This window comes from Myotis lucifugus, unplaced genomic scaffold, assembly GCF_000147115.1.
Source record: "Myotis lucifugus unplaced genomic scaffold, Myoluc2.0 scaffold_601, whole genome shotgun sequence".
Taxonomy (NCBI): Eukaryota; Metazoa; Chordata; class Mammalia; order Chiroptera; family Vespertilionidae; genus Myotis; species Myotis lucifugus.
In genome coordinates, this window is record NW_005871649.1 from 289,047 (window position 1) to 308,212 (window position 19,166).

The following is a 19,166-nucleotide window of genomic DNA, read 5'->3' on the forward strand; positions in this document are numbered from 1 at the left end:
AATATAAAACACTGATAACACCATTCTCTAAAAAAAAATGAATTTGATTTCAGGCAACTGTAATCTCTGTCTTTTCTTGTTTGAATATAGTTGACTTACTTTTTGAATCTCAGTGCGTTAATGGGACATGCTCTCTAGATAATAAGGTGTGTATAAAGAGACAAAAAATTCCAATTCCAACTCAGTGTGTATCCTCTCTATCTTTCTCCATCTCATCGTGATGTGTCGGAGCAGGTATCAGTCCTGCGGGTGAGCTCTGTGGCCTTCCCTCTCTCCCTACCAGGCGGGCCGCGCATGACATCCGCCCTGCTCTCCGGCATGCCCAGGTGTAGGACGAGGCATCGCGACGCAGCTGCAGGTGGGGCCGTGGTTTTTTTTCCATCGAGGGAAGTAGTGGCGGAGGCGGATTTCGCCCGCCAGGAAGAGGCGGGGGAGGGGGCATTCCCGCCCCAGGAAGAGGTGGAGGAGGGGGTATTCTCACTCCAGGAAGAGGTGTGCGAGGGGGTATTCCCACCCCAGGAAGAGGTGGGGGAGGGGGTATTCCCACCCCAGGAAGAGGTGGGGGAGGGGGTATTCCCACCCCAGGAAGAGGTGGGGGAGGGGGTATTCCCACCCCAGGAAGAGGTGGGGGAGGGGGTATTCCCACCCCAGGAAGAGGTGGGGGAGGGGGTATTCCCACCCCAGGAAGAGGTGGGGGAGGGGGTATTCCCACCCCAGGAAGAGGAGGGGGAGGGGGTATTCCCACTCCAGGAAGAGGAGGGGGAGGAGGTATTTCTTCACCAGGCAAAGGTGGGGGAGGGGGCGGCAGCATTTGCGTACTAGGCATAGAAGGAGGTATACTGGGTGGGGGAGGGGAGGGAGCCCCCGTGCCCACACCAAAGGTGGAGCCGGAAGACGCTGTGCAAGGCAGAGGCGGTGGGGGTGGGATGCTGAGGCTGTGTCCAGAGGGTGATGCAACAGACTGTTCATGGCTGGTGTCCAGCTCAGTCTGAAGAGAAGGCTGGGAAGACTGTGGCCTGGCCTGGCCTTGACCCTCAGCCCAGGGCAGGGGTGGAGGCGGTGGAGGCTGCACCGGCTGATGGGCATCCAGCTGCACTATTTGCCTTGGAGACACCAGCAGAGAAATCTCTGAGCAGAATTTTGTCTGAGGTCCGGACGGTGAGAGGCCCTCTGGCAGTGTCATGGCAGGAGGCCGCGTGGGTGGCCCGCCCTCCTCGGTCGGGGACGTCTGGATGGACTTGGCCTGTAAAATCCTCTGGTGCCGGCCATGCTCTTCTCCTAACCTGAGAGCTGCAAGACAGACATCGTCCGAGGGTGCCTCTCCGTTCCGAACCCCAAGACGGCCGCCGGCCACCTCCGCGTCCATGACAGGGTACTGCTTCTCCAGTTCAGCTATTTTGGTCCTCAGATCCTCAATGGTCTGCTCCAGCTGCTGAATCACAGTGGCCTGTCCCTCAGATCCAATGTCTGTAACTTCCTGAGGGCAACAAAGACATAGTTAAATAGAAAGTAAGGAATACTCCAAAAAAACGGACGGAATTAAGCAAAAAATAGATTTAAATATTGTAGATATCCCTATGGGCACGAGCATACACCTTATGCATATGTTTCAGGCCATGTATGTCATGTTGACTCCGATTTTAACGTTTTGCCTAAGGCAATGTATGGGTCACCTTCATGTCTAAATGGTTCGAGTAACCCTTGTTGTTGAAAGAAATTAAAAAGAAACCTAGTTTACTTCTTAAATAATTGTTTTTGTGGTTTTTCTTTTACCATGGACAATTTAAAGAATATATGGCGTGCCTTCCAAAGCTATGTATTGAAATACTTTATATATTTGTATAGACATTAGTGAAAAATAGTGACCCAGTCAGGGAACATAGGGGAGGCAACTAATCGATGATCGATGTTTCCCTTTCACATCAATGTCTGTCTGTCTCTCTCTCTCTCCTTCCCTCTTTCTAAAATCAATAAACCTATCCTCGGGCGAGGATTAAAAATAAGACTCCTGTTCATTTTCATTGGTGCAGATTTTCAAAAAAAAAAAGCATATAATGCCATGATATAGGACATCTTTTATAAAAAGATGGTCAACTTTTGTAGTATTTGAGAACGTCATCAGTTTCCCCAGCGGCCTCTTGACCATTCTGAAGGTTTCAGAGAGAGAATTGTTTTTCTAGAGATAATTATTATAGACAGAAAACATGGGGGGCAAGTTGGGGGTGAGACTAGCTGCTTGTTACATAGTCCTGACTGTAGAGAGAACAAAACTCCATGTGCTAAAATCTTTATTCCTCTCCACGGCTCTATCTTTACCTACAAAACCCAGCCCTCAATCAAGGTGACCATCCTCCTCGTCCATCCCAGGGAAACAGCAATGAAGCTCATGTCAAATCCGAACTGACTGCCTAGCCCAGTGGTCGGCAAACTCATTCGTCAACAGAGCCAAATATCAACAGCACAACGATGGAAATTTCTTTTGAGAGCCAAATTTTCTAAACTCAAACTATATAGGTAGGTACATTGTTATTAACTTAATTAGGGTACTCCTAAGGCTTAGGAAGAGCCACACTCAAGGGGCCAAAGAGCCGCATGTGGCTCACAAGCCACAGTTTGCCGACCACAGGCCTCGCCTGTCAAGGAGGGCTGGCCGTCCATTCTTACAGAGCAGCCAGCTGGACGCAGGGTTTCTGCTTCTGAAGGCAGCTAAGCGTCTTCAAAGAATCTTATCTGGCCTTCCTTATCCAGGGCTATCAGCACCAAGTCACCGCCGCCAAGACGCTGTCTGTAGAACTCTCTAGAGAGGCTGCCTTGCTTGTCAGCAGGAAGAGCTGATTTCTACACGGGTTAGGTAGAATTTTTTCCAGAGGTTTATTTAAAAAAAAAACTTACATGGTAAACATGATCGAAGAAAAATGCTGTCTGTTCTCTGGCCATTTCAGCAAACATCCTCCCTCCTCTCAGGGCCCACCCACCGACAAGCCCAGATTTCATCTCGAAGCGTCTGCCAGGCGCTCTGCTGTCCATGGAAAGACCTGGGGTTGGGAGCCTGTTCCCTCATGTCCTGGGCCTGGTACTTAATCTCCCATCCCTTCAGGGTACAACTCAACAAGAGGCCCATCAGCTCCCCAACATGAGAGAAATGGACTACTGCTCTCTCTTCTACACTTTTCGAAAAGACTCTCACAGCGTTTCCAGGAACTGTGTGCGTTTCCCCAAGGCTAATGTCTCTCACTATTAAAAATTAAAATGAATGCATTTCTAAAAGGAAAAAAAAAAGTGTCTTCGTAATTTTGGACAGAATTGATCTAATGGGTACATCCTTACAAATGCAGGAAACAGGCATCTATTACGGAGCGTCAACACAGACTGTAATATACTTTACAGGTTGCCAATTTCAATACGATGTGTACTTAAAAGTATTATTTCAAACGTCTAAACCATTCTAAGTGGTAGAGGCTGCCATCTGCGCTGGCTGGATAGTATGTGCAATCGGTCGGCCAACATTCCTCCATTCCCGCATAATCTTATACGTGGGTGGTGATGGCTAGTTCTCACAAATTGTTTACACATTCGCATGTCACAGAATGCAAGTTGCCATGAAAAAGTAAAATGTTCGCCCCAAATATTTCTCTAAATACAAGATTATCTGATTCCTAGAAAAAAAGGAAAACATTAGCATAACGTTAAGGCTAAAACTGTCAAAAAGGAAGCCAAGATACACTCAAAGAAAGCGTTTGCCGAAAACTTAACTTGTTCGTCTTTGAAACTTTATTATTTTATGTCAGCAAGATCCTTTCAGAGACTAGAATATCAAAGCCACTTACTGGTAAGTTAACACTGCGACCATTTACTTTGTAAATGCTAGTGAGATGTGCAATTAATTTTTCTCGTTAATTATATGAAAGTTATATTCAGATTGTCAAGTTCTGGTAAATTCTAAGGCTACATGACTGGCATTCTAGGACGCATGACTGGTAATCATAGCACATCTTTTTAAAAATATTTTTTATTGATTTCAGAGAGGAAGGGAGAGGGGGAGAGAGAGACAGAAACATCAATGATGAGAGAGAATTATTGATCAGCTGCCTCCTCCACGCCCCTCACTGGGGATCGAGCCCGCAACCCGGGGCCAAAGAATAAAAAACTGACTTGAAAGGCAGTCCTATTTCAGTTTTATAAAATCATTCTTTAGACGGCAGATTTTCAGAGCATGTTACTTGATATTAAAACAATCAGTATACAGCCCTGGCTGGTGTGGCTCAGTGGATAGAGTGTCAGCCTATGGACTCAAAGGTCCCGAGTTCGATTCTGGTCAAGGGCACATGCCTGGGTTGTGGGCTTGATCCCCCAGTAGGGGGCGTGCGGGAGGCAGCCGATCCATGATTCTCTCTCATCACTGATGTTTCTCTCTCTCTCTCTCTCTCTCTCTCTCTCTCTCTCTCTCTCTCCCTCTCCCTTCCTCTCTGAAATCAATAAAAAATAAAGTAAACCAATGGGGTAAACTGAGGTCCTGAGAGTGCAGTTTCGCTTCCCAGCTTCCTCGTTCCAGGGGCCACAGCGAAGCTGGGGGCAGGGCTAGCAGCTGCATTTGCTTTAAGCATCAGACTCCCTGGCAAACACCACCGGCTCCCCCCCTACCCGCCCCCATACTCCCCTACACCCCCACCCCCATCGCTAAGAAAAGGCTTCGTGAGTCATGGTTTTTCCTAGGGATATGGAGCTCTCTCTGCATTATTAACTCCAGGGAGAGAGCACAAGTCAAAACTCATTCAATAACTCCCAGGGAGCTCGGAGGGCGAGAACAGGTGCCTGCGCGCACAGCTGGACACGAACGCAGAGATGCTCTGGGCTCTGCGCATGCGCATGCCCGGACCCAGCAGGTCCTGCATCCCCAGCATCACCGCGCAGAGATGCGCGGGCCCCTGGGAGGGACCAGAAAACGCCATCCTTCCCACAGCCCAGCGCTGAACACCGCTCCTCCCCTCCCCTCCCCTCCCGCAGGGGTCAGCTACAGAGATGCAGACCTGCCATCTAGTGACCGAGGAGGGAAGGGCAAGGGGAGTAACAGGAAAAAAAAAAAGGGACTTAAAAAAAAAAAAAAAGAGGAGGGAAGCGCTGAGTAACATGGACACGAGTGGGCCCACCAACGTTAAAGTCAAGGTTAAGACGTCCGGGGGCTCATCGGTCTCTATGCCTCTCAAACCTGTCTTGACGCCTGATTCTTATAAATGGCATAGTGTTGGGTGATGGTTTTGTTGTTGGTGTTGTGCCCTTGCCGGCAGGCTCAGTGGTTAGAGCATCCGCCCCCACACCGAAAGGTCATGGGTTGGGTGACCAGTGAAGGGCAGGTACCTGGGTTGCAGGTTCAATCCCAGGGAGGCAACCAATCGATGTGTCTCTTTCACATCAATGCCTCTCTCTCTCTCTCTCTCTCTCTCTCTCTCTCTCTCTCTCTCTCTCCCCTTGTTCCTCCCCCTCCCTCCCTTCCACTTTCTCTAAAAATCCATGGAAAAAATATCCTCAATGGCCCACAAATGTTTTCCTCTCCATTAGTTAATTACATTTTCCAGTTTCTAGACCAGGGGTGGCGAACCTATGACACGCGTGTCAGAGGTGACACGCAAACTCATTTTTTTGGTTGATTTTTCTTTGTTAAATGGCATTTAAATATATAAGATAAACATCAAAAATATAAGCCTTTGTTTTACTATGGTTGCAAAGATCAAAAAATTTCTCTATGTGACACGGCACCAGAGTTAAGTTAGGGTTTTTCAAAATGCTGGCACGCCGAGCTCAAAAGGTTCGCCATCACTGCCCTAGACCCTTCAGTGACCACAAGAAGAGAAGGTGTGACATCTAAATCAATCGGTTTCACCCTTGGGTTTCTGAGCCGTAACATCAGATGTGTTGAAATCACTCAGCTCATCGAATGTTCTGCTTATTACAATACATTTTACCATGGTTGACAGCGCGAGGAAAACAGAAAACCACTACAATTTTATGCACGTGGATATATAGGTTACATTACGACAGCTGGGATCGTGACATAGACAGCGCTGTTGCACGTGCTTTATCGCAATCGGTAAGACAGATGACTTTTTGTCCGAGTTTTCAGCAGCGTTATCATAGCCAACAAAGAACTCAGGAAGCTATGCCTCGGGAATAAGAATTTGGGGGAAAAATCCAATATAGAATCTCAAATCACAATTTAGTTGGGCCTCAAAAAAAAAATTGTTTGAGCTGGAAAAATAATGAGAGAATATTTTGAGGGCACTATTTTCCTCACTTATTTCTAACTGTATTTCTTTACCTCTTTGTATCTTGCTTCATCTTCATCACTATTGGCTAATCACTAGAAGATCAATTAAATGACCATTGGCTGAGTCACCACACGTCTCCAAGGGCCCAGCCTCATGTAGGTCTCCGCTCTGACGAAAACACGCCGGGAAACCCCGTTTGACGACACTCTTTTAAGAATGTCTTGCCCTAACTGGTTTGGCTCAGCGGATAGAGCGTCGGCCTGCGGACTCAAGGGTCCCAGGTTCGATTCCGGTCAAGGGCAGGTACCTTGGTTGCTGGCACATCCCCAGTAGGGGGCGTGCAAGAGGCAGCTGATCGATGTTTCTAACTCTCTATCCCTCTCCCCTCCTCTCTGTAAAAAATCAATAATATATATTTTTTTAAAAAAAAAGAATGTCTTTACTCTGAGGATAATGACCAACCTAATGACGTTTTTTGAAAGCATAGTGAATTATAAATTGAAATTCCTGACCCGGGTTATATCCTCATTTCTCCTCCAGGGGGCGCACAACTGCCATGTATGAGGCAGGACTGCTTCTTTTCAAAAGGGAAATCCTTCTACACTTGGAAAATCCTCAAAAATCGCCAAAGTCTGTAACTTCACAGAGAAGAACACTGTGTCCCAAGTAGCCCAGGTATGTGGGCTAAGTAGGGCTAGAATTACGCCTAGAACCCAGTATGTCTTCTTATTTTCTACTAGACCACGCTCGAGAGAAGACACTCTGACTTCTTAATTACTCAGTAATTGCTAGCACCAAGTTATTTTCAAAAGCATAGTTGGGAGAATGTATAAATAAATTTTTAGCGCAGCCGGTGTGGCTCAGTGCTGGAGCCTCAACCTATGAACCAGGAGGTCACGGTTCAATTCCCAGTCAGGGCACATGCCCAGGTTGTGGGCTCGATCCCCAGTAGGGGGGCAAGCAGGAGGCAGCTGATCGATGATGCTCTCTCATCGTTGATTGTTTCTCTCTCTCCCTCTCCCTTCCTCTCTGAGATCAATAAAAATATATATTTAATTTTTTTTAAAAAAAGATCGTCTTACCTGCTGAACAGCATCTGAGCAATTTTTCAGAGTTTCCAAAACAGCAGGCTGCGTTTCTGGGTTGGAAAGGAAGAAGGCAATCAATCTACTACAGATCTAATTTTCCCCTTTCTTCGATCAGAAAATAAAACTAACTAAAACTCTATCTTTAACCATCGGTCTCCAAAACACCCAGCTTATCTTCTGATTATACTTTTGTATTCTGAGTACAGGACCGCTTTTCTGTAGATAAGACACATTTATACTGACCGACACTCACGCCACTGTTCCTTTTAAAACTGGGTTAGTTAGGCCTACACCAGCCGTGGGCAAACTACGGCCCGCGGGCCGGATCCGGCCCGTTTGAAATGAATAAAACTAAAAAAAAAAAAAAAAAAGACCGTACCCTTTTATGTAATGATGTTTACTTTGAATTTATATTAGTTCACACAAACACTCCATCCATGCTTTTGTTCCGGCCCTCCGGTCCAGTTTAAGAACCCATTGTGGCCCTCGAGGCAAAAAGTTTGCCCACCCCTGGCCTACACCCTCTTGACACGTCCATCGTAGTGACTTTTCTCAAGTGCTGGTTTCTATTTTGGGCCAGAAAATACCTGCTGAGCCATCCACTTTTTAGCTGACTCACTTCGCTTAAGTCTGCACAACACGCCTTCAGAACATTCCGGGCCTACCTGGCTCGGCGTCCTGGGCCCTGGGCGCTTCATCAGGGGCGTCGGGGGGTGACCACGCAGATGGGGCTCGCCTGGGAAACCGCCCTTCCGTGTAGTCCAGGGAGTGTGTGGGCTGACTAACAGCAGCCCAGGTGTAAAGCTGATCTTGCTAGATTTAAAAATGAAAATAAACAGGTGAAAGCTATTCGTTCAACCACCGAAAAAATGACATCCATGTGGCTGATCTGTTACAACATCATTCCTAACCTAAGTGTGCATGTGGGATGCATGTATGCAGGGGTGGGCATTCGTAGGTTTACGGTTGTGCGTAGGTAAAACACAGAGTTTATTCTTGGATTGTTATTTATTCACTAGAGGCCCGCTGCACAAAATTCGTGCACGGGGCTCAGCCCTCGTGGCCCCGGCTTCATCGGGAAGGTCGTCCGGACGGTCGTTCCACTGTTCGGCCGTCCGGTCTAATTAGCATATTACCCTTTTATTATTATAGATTATTGCATTATTTATTTGTGTTACAACTGTAGACCTACTTTCGCCCACCCTGTAAATATCTGCATCTGTATAAAACATGAAAAGAGCATTTTATCCAGTTCAATGTAGATTCATCACACACCTTCCTTCACACACTCATTTCATTTTCTTAACCATGCTTGCCTCCATCTCTTTTTTTACAGAAAAAATCTACGGTTCCTTTGAAGGTGGAGATGCCACGTGGCCTGCAGGGAATGATAAAATCAGAGAATACGGGCAGGAGGGCTCTCTGGACTCGCATCCATATCCATGGGAAGATGATGTCCCTTTAAAACCTGCTTAGTACTTGAGGCACCGACCTAGCTCAGGCTGACCGTGGCATCACAGGCCAGAACAGCCTCCTTGCATGGACACAAAAGGCCAGGAAACCCACTTATCTTGGGTCCAGGTTGGGACGTGTGTGGGAGGAAAACCATAAAAAAATGAATGAACCCACCCGACCGGTGTGGTTCAGTGGCTGAGTGTCAACCTATGAACCAGGAGGTCTTGGTTCACCGATTCCTGGTGAGGGCACATGCCCGGGGTGCGGGCTCCATCCCCAGTAGCCATGGAATACTACTTGGTGATAAAATGGAAGAACCTTTTACCCTTTCTGACATCATCGATGGACCTGGAAAGTATTACGCTAAGTGAAACAAGCCAGGCGGAGAAAGACAAGTGCCATATGATTTCACTTATATGTGGAATCTAACGGGCAGACTCAACTAACAAAACAGAAACAGACTCATAGATACAGAGGGGAGGGGGCTGGGGGGCTGGGTGAGAAAGGTAAAGGGATTAAGAAGAAAAAAACATGCCCTAACTGGTTTGGATAGAGCGTCGGCCTGCGGACTCAAGGGTCCCAGGTTCGATTCCGGTCAAGGGCATGTACCTTGGTTGCGGGCACATCCCCAGTAGGGGGTGTGCAGGAGGCAGCTGATCGATGTTTCTCTCTCATCGATGTTTCTAACTTTCTATCCCTCTCCCTTCCTCTCTATAAGAAATCAGCTTTAAAAAGCTTTAAAAAAAAAAGACTCATAGACAGATAACAGGGTGGTGATTGCCAGAGGAAGGGGGTGGGGGTGGAAGAGGGTAAAGGGAGGACAAGTGGTAACAGGGAAATGTGATTTGGGGTGGTGGACACAGCGCGGTGTGCAGATGATGTATTATGGAACTGTACACCCGAAATGTGATTGTGTTGACCAATGTCACCCCAATATATCCAATACAACAATTAAAATTAATAATTAATTCGTTAAAAATAAAAACTATTACAATGAATCTGGCGAGGCTGAAATTTTAAACCATCTTGTGGCCACTCTGTGAACTTGGAATTGAGCACTACGTATTTTGTGAATTCCCTTGCCATCATTTGAAGTCACCAGCAGAGGGCAGAGCAAAACATTTCATCCTTCGATCCCTGGGCATGAATGAGCAGAAATGACAAAAAAAAAAAAAAGAGGCTGAGTTCTATTTCTGACTGAAATTCAGCACCTCAGTTGCTATATTTGCGTATATGCTGAGCTGAGAGGCGTGCGAAGAGGAAATGTCAACCCAATATGCTCTTTGGGAAAAAAATGTGAGAATAACAATCAACCTGCAATGGAATAACTTACTGTAGAAGAAACGCTTAGAATCAACAGGATAAAGAAATGGAGTAATGTAACATTATTAGTTTATGCACAGCACCTGATGTACAATTAAATAAGTAAACGGCTTACAAATAAATTCAGAAATACTTGGCATATATGGCAAGAGTAGATGTTAAAATATCTGTGAAAACGAATCTACAGAAATAATCTTATCTCTATCCATATGTGCATTCATAATAACTCCTTAATCTATAATGCATACCCTACAGACAAGGTTATTGAAAAAACTTTTTAATTTTTCTATAGGGTTATTGGAAACTTTGATTTTATTCTGTCTTCATTTTCTCTAACGTCAATGTTCCACAACCCCTTGTACTTCAAAAGTATATTTCAAAAGAACATGCTTATAAGTATATAAAGGAAGAAGCAACAGGAAGAAAAATCCCTGGCGATTTTTGCCTGGTGTTACAACATCCTATAGGATTAAATTTAATATTTTTTTTAAATATATTTTATTGATTTTTTTACAGAAAGGAAGGGAGAGAGATAGAGAGTTAGAAACATTGATGAGAGAGAAACATCGATCAGCTGCCTCCTGCACATCTCCTACTGGGGATGTGCCTGCAACCCAGGTACATGCCCTTGACCAGAATCGAACCTGGGACCTTTCAGTCCACAGGCCGATGCTCTATCCACTGAGCCAAACCAGTTTCGGCAAATTTAATATTTTTTTAGGATAAGTTTCATTCGGTTACATTTCCAGGTCTGAATATCTGCCTTTTCTATTTCTCAAGTTTTTTTTCAAACAAGAACAATGAAAGAGTTCAACAGAGAGAGTTCCTGTAAGAAATTAAAGGAAGGTAACATTAGTCCCACTGAAGATTCTGTGAACTACCTGGACCAAATCTCTCTCTCTACTCTCTCTCTCTCTCTCTCTCTCTCTCTCTCTCTCTCCCATAGCAGCTTCTCAATTACACACAAAAAATGAACCAAAGGCTTAATGAGCAGCCGAGGGAAAACATTCCATCGTTAGGCTTAGTTCTAGCACAGCAGTGGAGCTACAAACTCTTGAGAATTCGAAGACAGGACTTCCTTGGAGCTCAAGAAAAAGGCCACGGGCAGCTCCCACATCTAAGCCACAACTAACACCCACAGAACACGTTCTTTAGAGCCAGGCTGCCCCAGACCTCGCTGATCAAATATCCCTGTATCCAGGGTCCAACCTCACACCCAGTCCCTCCGACTCGGATGCTGGAGCCCAAGAATTAGTTAGAATTCTGGGAAGCTCCCCTGGTAGCAAAATCAGGTGGGAGAGAGAAACAGGAGACGAAGCCGCAGACTTGGCCAGGAGGTAGCCAGCGGAGGGCCTCCTGGGCCCTGCGTGAAGCTTACGTGCTATCCTAACAGCAAAGCATCTACAGCAGGTGGAACATGATCACCCTTTTCGTGGGGAAGGACATGGAACCACCAGGCTGCTAAGGAGGCCACCACGTCAGCCCCAGCTCAGGATGAAGGCAGCTCACCATGAAGTGATGGCAGAGACAGAGAGAACCAGGCCGGAGTGTCTGGATGCTCCTTTGCATCAACAGGATTCAGTGAGAGATGGAAGAAAACGCGCGAGCCTTCTTGGGTTTGAATCCCATGCCTGCTGCTTACAAAACTATTTTTAAAATAGTTTTCTTTAAGGCCCCAGCTGGTTTGGCTCAGTGGATAGAGCGCCGGCCTTTGGACTGAAGGGTCCCGGGTTCGATTCCGGTCAAGGCCACATGCCCGGGTTACGCCGATCGATCCCCAGTAGGGGGCGTGCAGGAGGCAGCCGATCCATGATTCTCCCATCATTGATGTTTCTCTCTCTCTCCCTCTCCCTTCCTCTCTGAAATCAATTAAAATATAAATATTTTTATTTATTTATTTTTATTTTGAGAGAGAGAGAGAGAAGAAGGAAGAGGGAGACGGAGAAACCTCGATCGGCTGCCTCCTACCTGCCCCCTTCTGGGGATCAAGCCTGCAACCCGGGCATTTGCTCTGACCAGGAATCCAACCAGCAACCTCTCAGTTCATAGGAAGACGCTCAACCAACTAGGTCACGTGGGCCAGGGCTCACAGAACCGTTTGAGGGGCAGGTTGCCCTCTCCTGGGGCTCAGCTTTCACATCAGAAAGCGATCTGACCTTCACCTTACGTCAGGCAGCTGTCCACTCACCCTGGCTACACTCTCACCCACATCATCACCAAAACCCACTTTACCTGTCAAGAAAAATAACATGTCGGCATCCTCTCTCAACCTTCTCCTCCTCCGGACTCGCAGGTCTCCCCTCCCCTGCTTTTCCAACGCCCACGCCCTCTCGTCTTGTCTTCTAGCTGGTGGCAACCCTTTTCGTCCACCCCCACACCAACAATCTGCAACTATCACCTCACTAACCATCACGACGCACCCACCTGGCCAGCTGGCCTGGCTCAGGGGCTGAGCATCAACCTAGGAACCAGGAGGTCACGGTTCAATTCCCGGGTCAGGGCACATGCCCGGGTTGCGGGCTCCATCCCCAGTGTAGGGTGTGCAGGAGCCAACCCATCAATGATTCTCATCATTGATGTTTCTATCTCTTTCTCTCCCTCTCCCTTTCTAAAATCAATAAATATATATATTTAAAAAAAAAAAGATGTATCCACCTGGGCAAAAACGCCTACCTGAGATCCGTGCAAAGTTTTACCTTCGCTATCCCTAGTGCTGGGACAGAGCCATGACCGTCCATGTCGCTGCCCTCCTCAGCATCCCTCCGTCATTCCATTCAGCTCTCAGTCCCGTTTTGAAACGTCCTCTACTTCTTAAACACCGGCCTCCCGTACCCCTCACTCACCCAGTGCAGAAGGTGGCACCTCCTGGTTCACGGAGGAGGACTCTGCCAGCAGCACCGCCTCACCTTCCCAGCATGCACCTGAAGAGCCCGCCCCCATCCCTCTGGACCCTCCCTCCCAGGTTTGTGTTCACCCAGGTGTCCCTGCTCCTGTCCCAGGCCAACCCCCACCTGGGCCAGCATCCCATCCCTTCCCGCTTTCTCAGAGCAGAACAGTCCGGATTCTCCTTTCTCGCCCCAACTTTCACCATCTCCTTCTGACTGAATCCCTCCCATCCGCACCTCCACGTGCTTTAACAAAAGGAGACAAAGAAAACAGAAGCAGAAACGAGCTTTCATTCCACACAAGAACCCAACCCCTGTTTCTTTCTCCCGACACAAAACCACCTGTACTGATGTCATGGCGAGCAGATGAATTAATATCTGGAAAGCCCTTAGGACAGAACGTTACATCTCCTCACCAACACCCTCGCCCTCCCATTCAGACAGTGCCCATGGCGCCCACTCAACTCCCTCTCTACAAGGTTATTGACAATAACTTCGGGTAAATTCAATGACTACTTTTCGGTCTTAATCTTCCTTGACTTCTTGACAACACTTGACATAGCACTTTTTTCGTCTTTTCTTCTGTTCTACCTCTTTAACCACTCTTGATCTGTCTCCTTCAAGCCACACACACACACACACACACACACACACTCCATTCACTTTCCCCTAAATGTCCATCTGCATGTCCAGTGCTTCTTGCTCCTCACTCTACAGGCGCCCAATGGCCTCAGGTGTCATCTACGCGCTGAAGTCCTCCATCTCTCCCCCAACCCCTGGAGGCAAATGACCAATCCCTTCCGCACGTCTTTCAGATGCTCAGACCCAGTAAGACCTACACTGAACCGTCCTCTCAACCTGCTCCTCCTGTTTTGTTCACAGTAAGTCGCATCCCCTCTACCCCATCACGCAGGCCGGAAACCTGGGCCTGTCCTTGCGCCTGCCCTGTCCCTCACCTTCATACGCATCCATCAACCCCCGGAGCCGGCTCACTCCCATCTCCCAAAGCAGTGCTCCTCCGAGTGTGGTCCTGGTCAAGCAGCATCCACTTCACCTGAGACCCGCAGAACCAGAACCGGAAACTCGGGGGCGGAGCCCGTGATGTGGGTGTTAACAAGTCCTCCAGGTGAGCCCAATGTCCGCTGGAGTTTGCCAATCACTCACCCAGGAATCATTAGAATCCCACTTTTTCATCCCCCATTCCCACTTCCCTTCCTGCATTATTGCACGTCTTCCTCAGGATCTCCCAGCCTCCCAGCCATCCCCATAGAGCACCCCCAGTCCATACTCCACGCACCCCAAATGCTCTCTCTGAATCATGGATCTGATCACATTGTACTCCCCCACTTAAATTCTCCAGTGGTTGAGGGTCGACCTAGGAAGCAGGAGGTCACAGTTCGATTCCCGCTCAGGGCACATGCCCAGGCTGTGGACTCGATCCCCAGTGTGGGGCATGCAGGAGGCACCCGATCCATGATTCTCTCTCATCATTAATGTTTCTATCTCTCTCTCCCTCTCCCTTCCTCTCTGAAATCAATAAAAATATTTTTTTAAAAGGGAATAAATCATTCAGGTTTTCATGGTGCTATAAAAATTGGGAGAAAGATATAACCCCTAAGCTCCTGGCTGGATGATGTTTTCTTGGTCCAAGGTACCTCCACTTTGCAGGGACTCACAAGTCTACATTTCTCCGGGCTCTCGAGAAGAGACAAGGAAGGTCACAGGAAATTCAAGTCACATCAACAGACTAATTAATATTCAAGGCATATTCAGGAGACGGGTAAGAAAAATCATGGCAAGGAAAGTTGGGCTGAGGCACCCGTTTTAATAAAAGTCCATCCTATGGATTGAAAGTGAATTCTGAGTCACCCAACGCTGTTTGCCAAGTTCTGAAAGCCAAAACGTATCACGAAGAAGAATGTTATGCCATGGCCTTAAAAAGTGTGACTGCCTTAAAAAAAAATGTGTTTTTTAAAAACCAATTTTTCTAAACGTCCATTCACTTTATGGTTGGGAATGATTCTAAAGTCCACAGAAGTACCGGTACCATTTCTTCTAAGCTCAGAAGACTCTGTGGTGGGAGAATAACAATCAGAACCCCACTACTTCCGCAACAATCCCCTTGAATTCAGAACAATGGGTAGGAAATCGCCTGCTTTGTCTTCTAAAATAAAATATGCAAAAGGTAGCACATTTTAGAAATTTACTAGGTCACATGGTAGATTGGGAAGTAAAATAATCTCACAAGACACATGCTTACACGCCTACGTATGAAAACTTGGCTACCAATTACTTCGGGACCCAGTCACACAACCACTCCCTGAGTGGACACCTGGAACAAATGACTACATATTGTAGAAATAAAAATGTGGTGGAGTCCAAAGAAATAAGAGTTTCTAAAATATCCTATACAATAAAGAGCTAATATGCTAATTAGACCGAACAGCAGAGGTTTCAGAGAGGAAGGGAGAGGGAGGGAGAGACAGAAACATCAATGATGAGAGAGAACCATGGATCAGCTGCCTCCTGCACGCCCCCTACTGGGAATTAAGCCCATAACCTCAGCATGTGCCCCGATCGGGAATCAAACCCTGACCTCCTGGTTCATTGGCTGATGCTCAACCACTGAGCCACGCCGGCCGAGCAAGTTGCAACATCTTGATACGTATCCACTTATTATATTCTTTATGAAATAAATCTATTTTATAACTAAAAATAAAATTGGACTAAAAATGCCCCCTTTTAACTAAGAATAGTGTAAAGATATATAAACCTGACTGGTGCGGCCATCACACCATACATATATTTAAATATAAATACAAACATATATTTAAAGCACATACAGCGAAGAAGTCGGTAAGAGTAGGGGGTAGGAGTGGAAGCAATGAGGCTAACCCGCCTGGATGAGCACTCTGCCTCGCGAACAACTCTGCACAGAGCTAACCAGACCCTGACTCTTCTTAGGATAAATCCATGTACTCATCACAACCAATGCAGTACATTTACCACCACACACCTAAGACAGATTAGCAACACACTGGCTGGAAAATGCTAATCCAATCTGACGACGCCGATACTCGTCATGAATTACGAATAGGCCTTGTGGATTACTGTTCCACAGTATTAACTCCTGGCGACTGGCAGCTGGGGTAGGAAGCAGGCAACGCGGCGTCATGTCAATAGTTTGTACACAGAAGAGTAACGAGCGCAGTGAAATGGCCTCCGAGGGCCCATGGAGACCTGCGGCCACTGGGAACGAGACTCTGGCCCCGCGGAGCTGCTCCATGACCAGCAACGTCAGAGATACTGACGAAAGCAGCTAGCTACCGGTCAAGAGTGGCCCTCTGCTAAGGAAAGGAGGCTTGGCGAAGGTATTTAAGAAGACTCTAAAAATCTCACCTTTGCGACAGCAGGGGATGGACCTGGCAGCTACGGCGCTAAGTGAAATAAGTCGGAGAGAGACAAGCAAATGGCGGATGACTTCGCGTCTATGTGGCATCTCCAGAGCAAAATAAATGAGCAAACAAAATAGAAACAGACCGATAGTTGCCAGAGAGAGGGGACTTGGGGGGCTGGGTGTATAAGGTGAAGGGATTGAGAAGTACAGAGTGGGCCCCGGCGGGTGTGGCTCCGTGGTAGAGTGTTAGCCTATGCACTTAAGAGTCAAGGGCTCAATTCCCAGACCGGTCCAGGCACATGTGAACCAAATGATGTGTGTGTGTGTGTGTGTGTGTGTGTGTGTGTGTCTTCCGCTCTCTCTAAAAATATCCTCGGTGAGGATTAACAAAAAAAAAAAAGAAGTACCAATTGGGTCCTGGCCAGTGTGGTTCAGGGGGTTGGAGCATCATCCCCTGCACCCAAGGGTCATGGATGAATCCGATTCCTGGTCAGGGCATATTCTCAGGGTGTGGGTTTGATCTCCGGGTGGGGCACATGCAGGAGGCAACCGATGGATGTTTCTCTCTCTCCCTCTCCCTTCCTCTCTCTCTAAAACCAATAAAAACATATCTTTGGGTGAGGATTACAAATGATAATAATTTTTAAGTACAAACTGGAAAAAAAATACAAATTGGTAATGACAGAATAGTCCCGGGGATGTAAATAAAGAACAGCACAGGGAATTAGTACAGGCAACAACATTGCAATAACTGCATGGGGCCAGTGCCAGGGGGAACGCTTTGTAAAAGCATATAACTGCCTAACCACTATGCGGTACCCTTGAAACTAATACAAAATCATCTTGAATGCAAACTGTCATTGGAAAATAACATTTTTTTAAAAAGAATACCCTGCCCTCGCTGGTTTGGCTCAGCGGATAGAGCATCGGCCTGCGGACTGAAGGGTCCCATGTTCGATTCTGATCAGGGGCACGTGCCCCGGTTGCGGGCTCGATCCCCAGTAGGGGGCGTGCAGGAGGCAGCTGATGGATGATTCTCTCTCATCACTGATGTTTCTCTCTCTCTCTCTCCTTTCCTCTCTGAAATCAATAGAAATATATTTTAAAAATTTAATTTAATTTAAAAAGGAAACCCTAGTGAGAAAAGAAAGCATGGACACAGACACACTGAGCTGGTGAGAGGCTGGGGAGGAAGGCGGCACCGCATGGAGGTTACCGTGACAGGGTGATGGGCAGGCCCACATCACAGCTGCCCCCTGGACGGCCACCTGCCCCCTGGACGGGAGGGAGGGACGGGCGTCTACTCACATCAAACGGAGCTGAGCTCGACGGGGCGTTCTGGTGACACGGCTCCCGGAAGCAGTCGCTGAAAGGGAGGAGGAGGCCCATGGCGATGATCCGGGAGCAGAACTTCTCTGCCTCTTCGGGGGGCCCGTTCTCCTGCTGGCTGAACAGCTTCTCCAACAACGTCCGCCCTGCGAGGACACAGGGCGGTGAGAGGAGCCCTGACAGGTCACCTGCCTCGGAGCCCTCCCCGGGGACAGGGGACGGTAAACACAGCCAGGGAGCAACACGGTTGCCAAGGCTACGGACGTGGCAGAGAGCAGCCTCCCAAACTCTCGGAACACAGTCTGAGGCCTGGGTTACCACGTGGGACAGGGCAGCTCTGGTTTTCCCTCCCAGCCCCCCACTTGCCTCCTGCCCCCCCAAAGAGGATGGGCCTCGCGGTGGGCCTCGCATCTTCTCCCATCTCAAGAAAAAGGCCAGCCTTTTTTTTTAAAGGGTGAACTTTATCATTATGAATTATAGCTCAAGCTATTTTTTCTTATTGATTTCAGAGAGGAAGGGAGATGGAGAGGGAGATAGAAACACCAATGATGAGAGAGAATCATGGATGGGCTGCCTCCTGCACGCCCCACACTGGGGATGGTGCCCGCAACCCGGGCATGTGCCCTGACCGGGAATCGAACCGTGACCTCCTGGTTTGTAGGTCGACACTTAACCACTGAGTGGAACCGGGTGGGCAGGGAAGTCATTCTTCAAATTTAGATTAAAACCACTTATTAAAACCAGAGTAGCCTTCACAACACCTTAGCACACTTCATTATTTTAATTAATTATCCGTGCAATTTGTTTAATGTTTACCCCCCTTACTAAAACCACGTAAAAAACCTTAATATCTCTGTTACATATTCTGTTTTGTTTTTAACAACTTTGAACATGTAACAGTATTCTTAGCCCGGCCGGCATAGCTCAGTGATTGAGCATCAACCTATGAACCAGGAGGTCACGGTTCGACTCCCGGTCAGGGCACATGCCTGGGTTGTGGGCTCGATCCCCAATGCTGGGCATGCAGGAGGCAGCTGATCAATGATTCTCTCTCATCATTGATGTTTCTATCGTTCTCTCCTTTCCTCTCTGAAATCAATAAAAATATATTTTTTAAATATATTTTTATCGATTTTTTTACAGAGAAGAAGGGAGAGGGATAGAGAGTTAGAAACATCGATGAGAGAGAAACATCGATCAGCTGCCTCCTGCACACTCCCTACTGGGGATGTGCCCGAAACCAAGATACACGCCCTTGACCGGAATCGAACCTGGGATCCTTCAGTCCACAGGCCGACGCTCTATCCACTGAGCCAAACCGGCTAGGGCTAAAAATATTTTTTTAAAAGGCATTCTTAGCTTAGGCCTATGCAAAACCAGGCCCGGGTCTATAGTTTAGTTACAACAACTAAATTTCAGATGTATA

The 19,166-nt window shown here is 47.4% G+C and overlaps 1 protein-coding gene across 1 annotated transcript in view; it reads right to left on the reverse strand.

The window, feature by feature from the left end:
• Nucleotides 1-19,166, reverse strand: part of FMN2 (formin 2) — a 132,437-nt gene that overhangs the window by 93,033 nt on the left and 20,238 nt on the right. The window contains exons 4-7 of the mRNA XM_023745894.1: nucleotides 17,720-17,886; nucleotides 8,017-8,164; nucleotides 7,346-7,401; nucleotides 380-1,477 (exon numbers count right to left, since the gene is read on the reverse strand). Of these exons, the coding sequence (XP_023601662.1) occupies nucleotides 380-1,477; nucleotides 7,346-7,401; nucleotides 8,017-8,164; nucleotides 17,720-17,886 (1,469 nt within the window). The remainder of the gene's footprint in view (nucleotides 1-379; nucleotides 1,478-7,345; nucleotides 7,402-8,016; nucleotides 8,165-17,719; nucleotides 17,887-19,166) is intronic.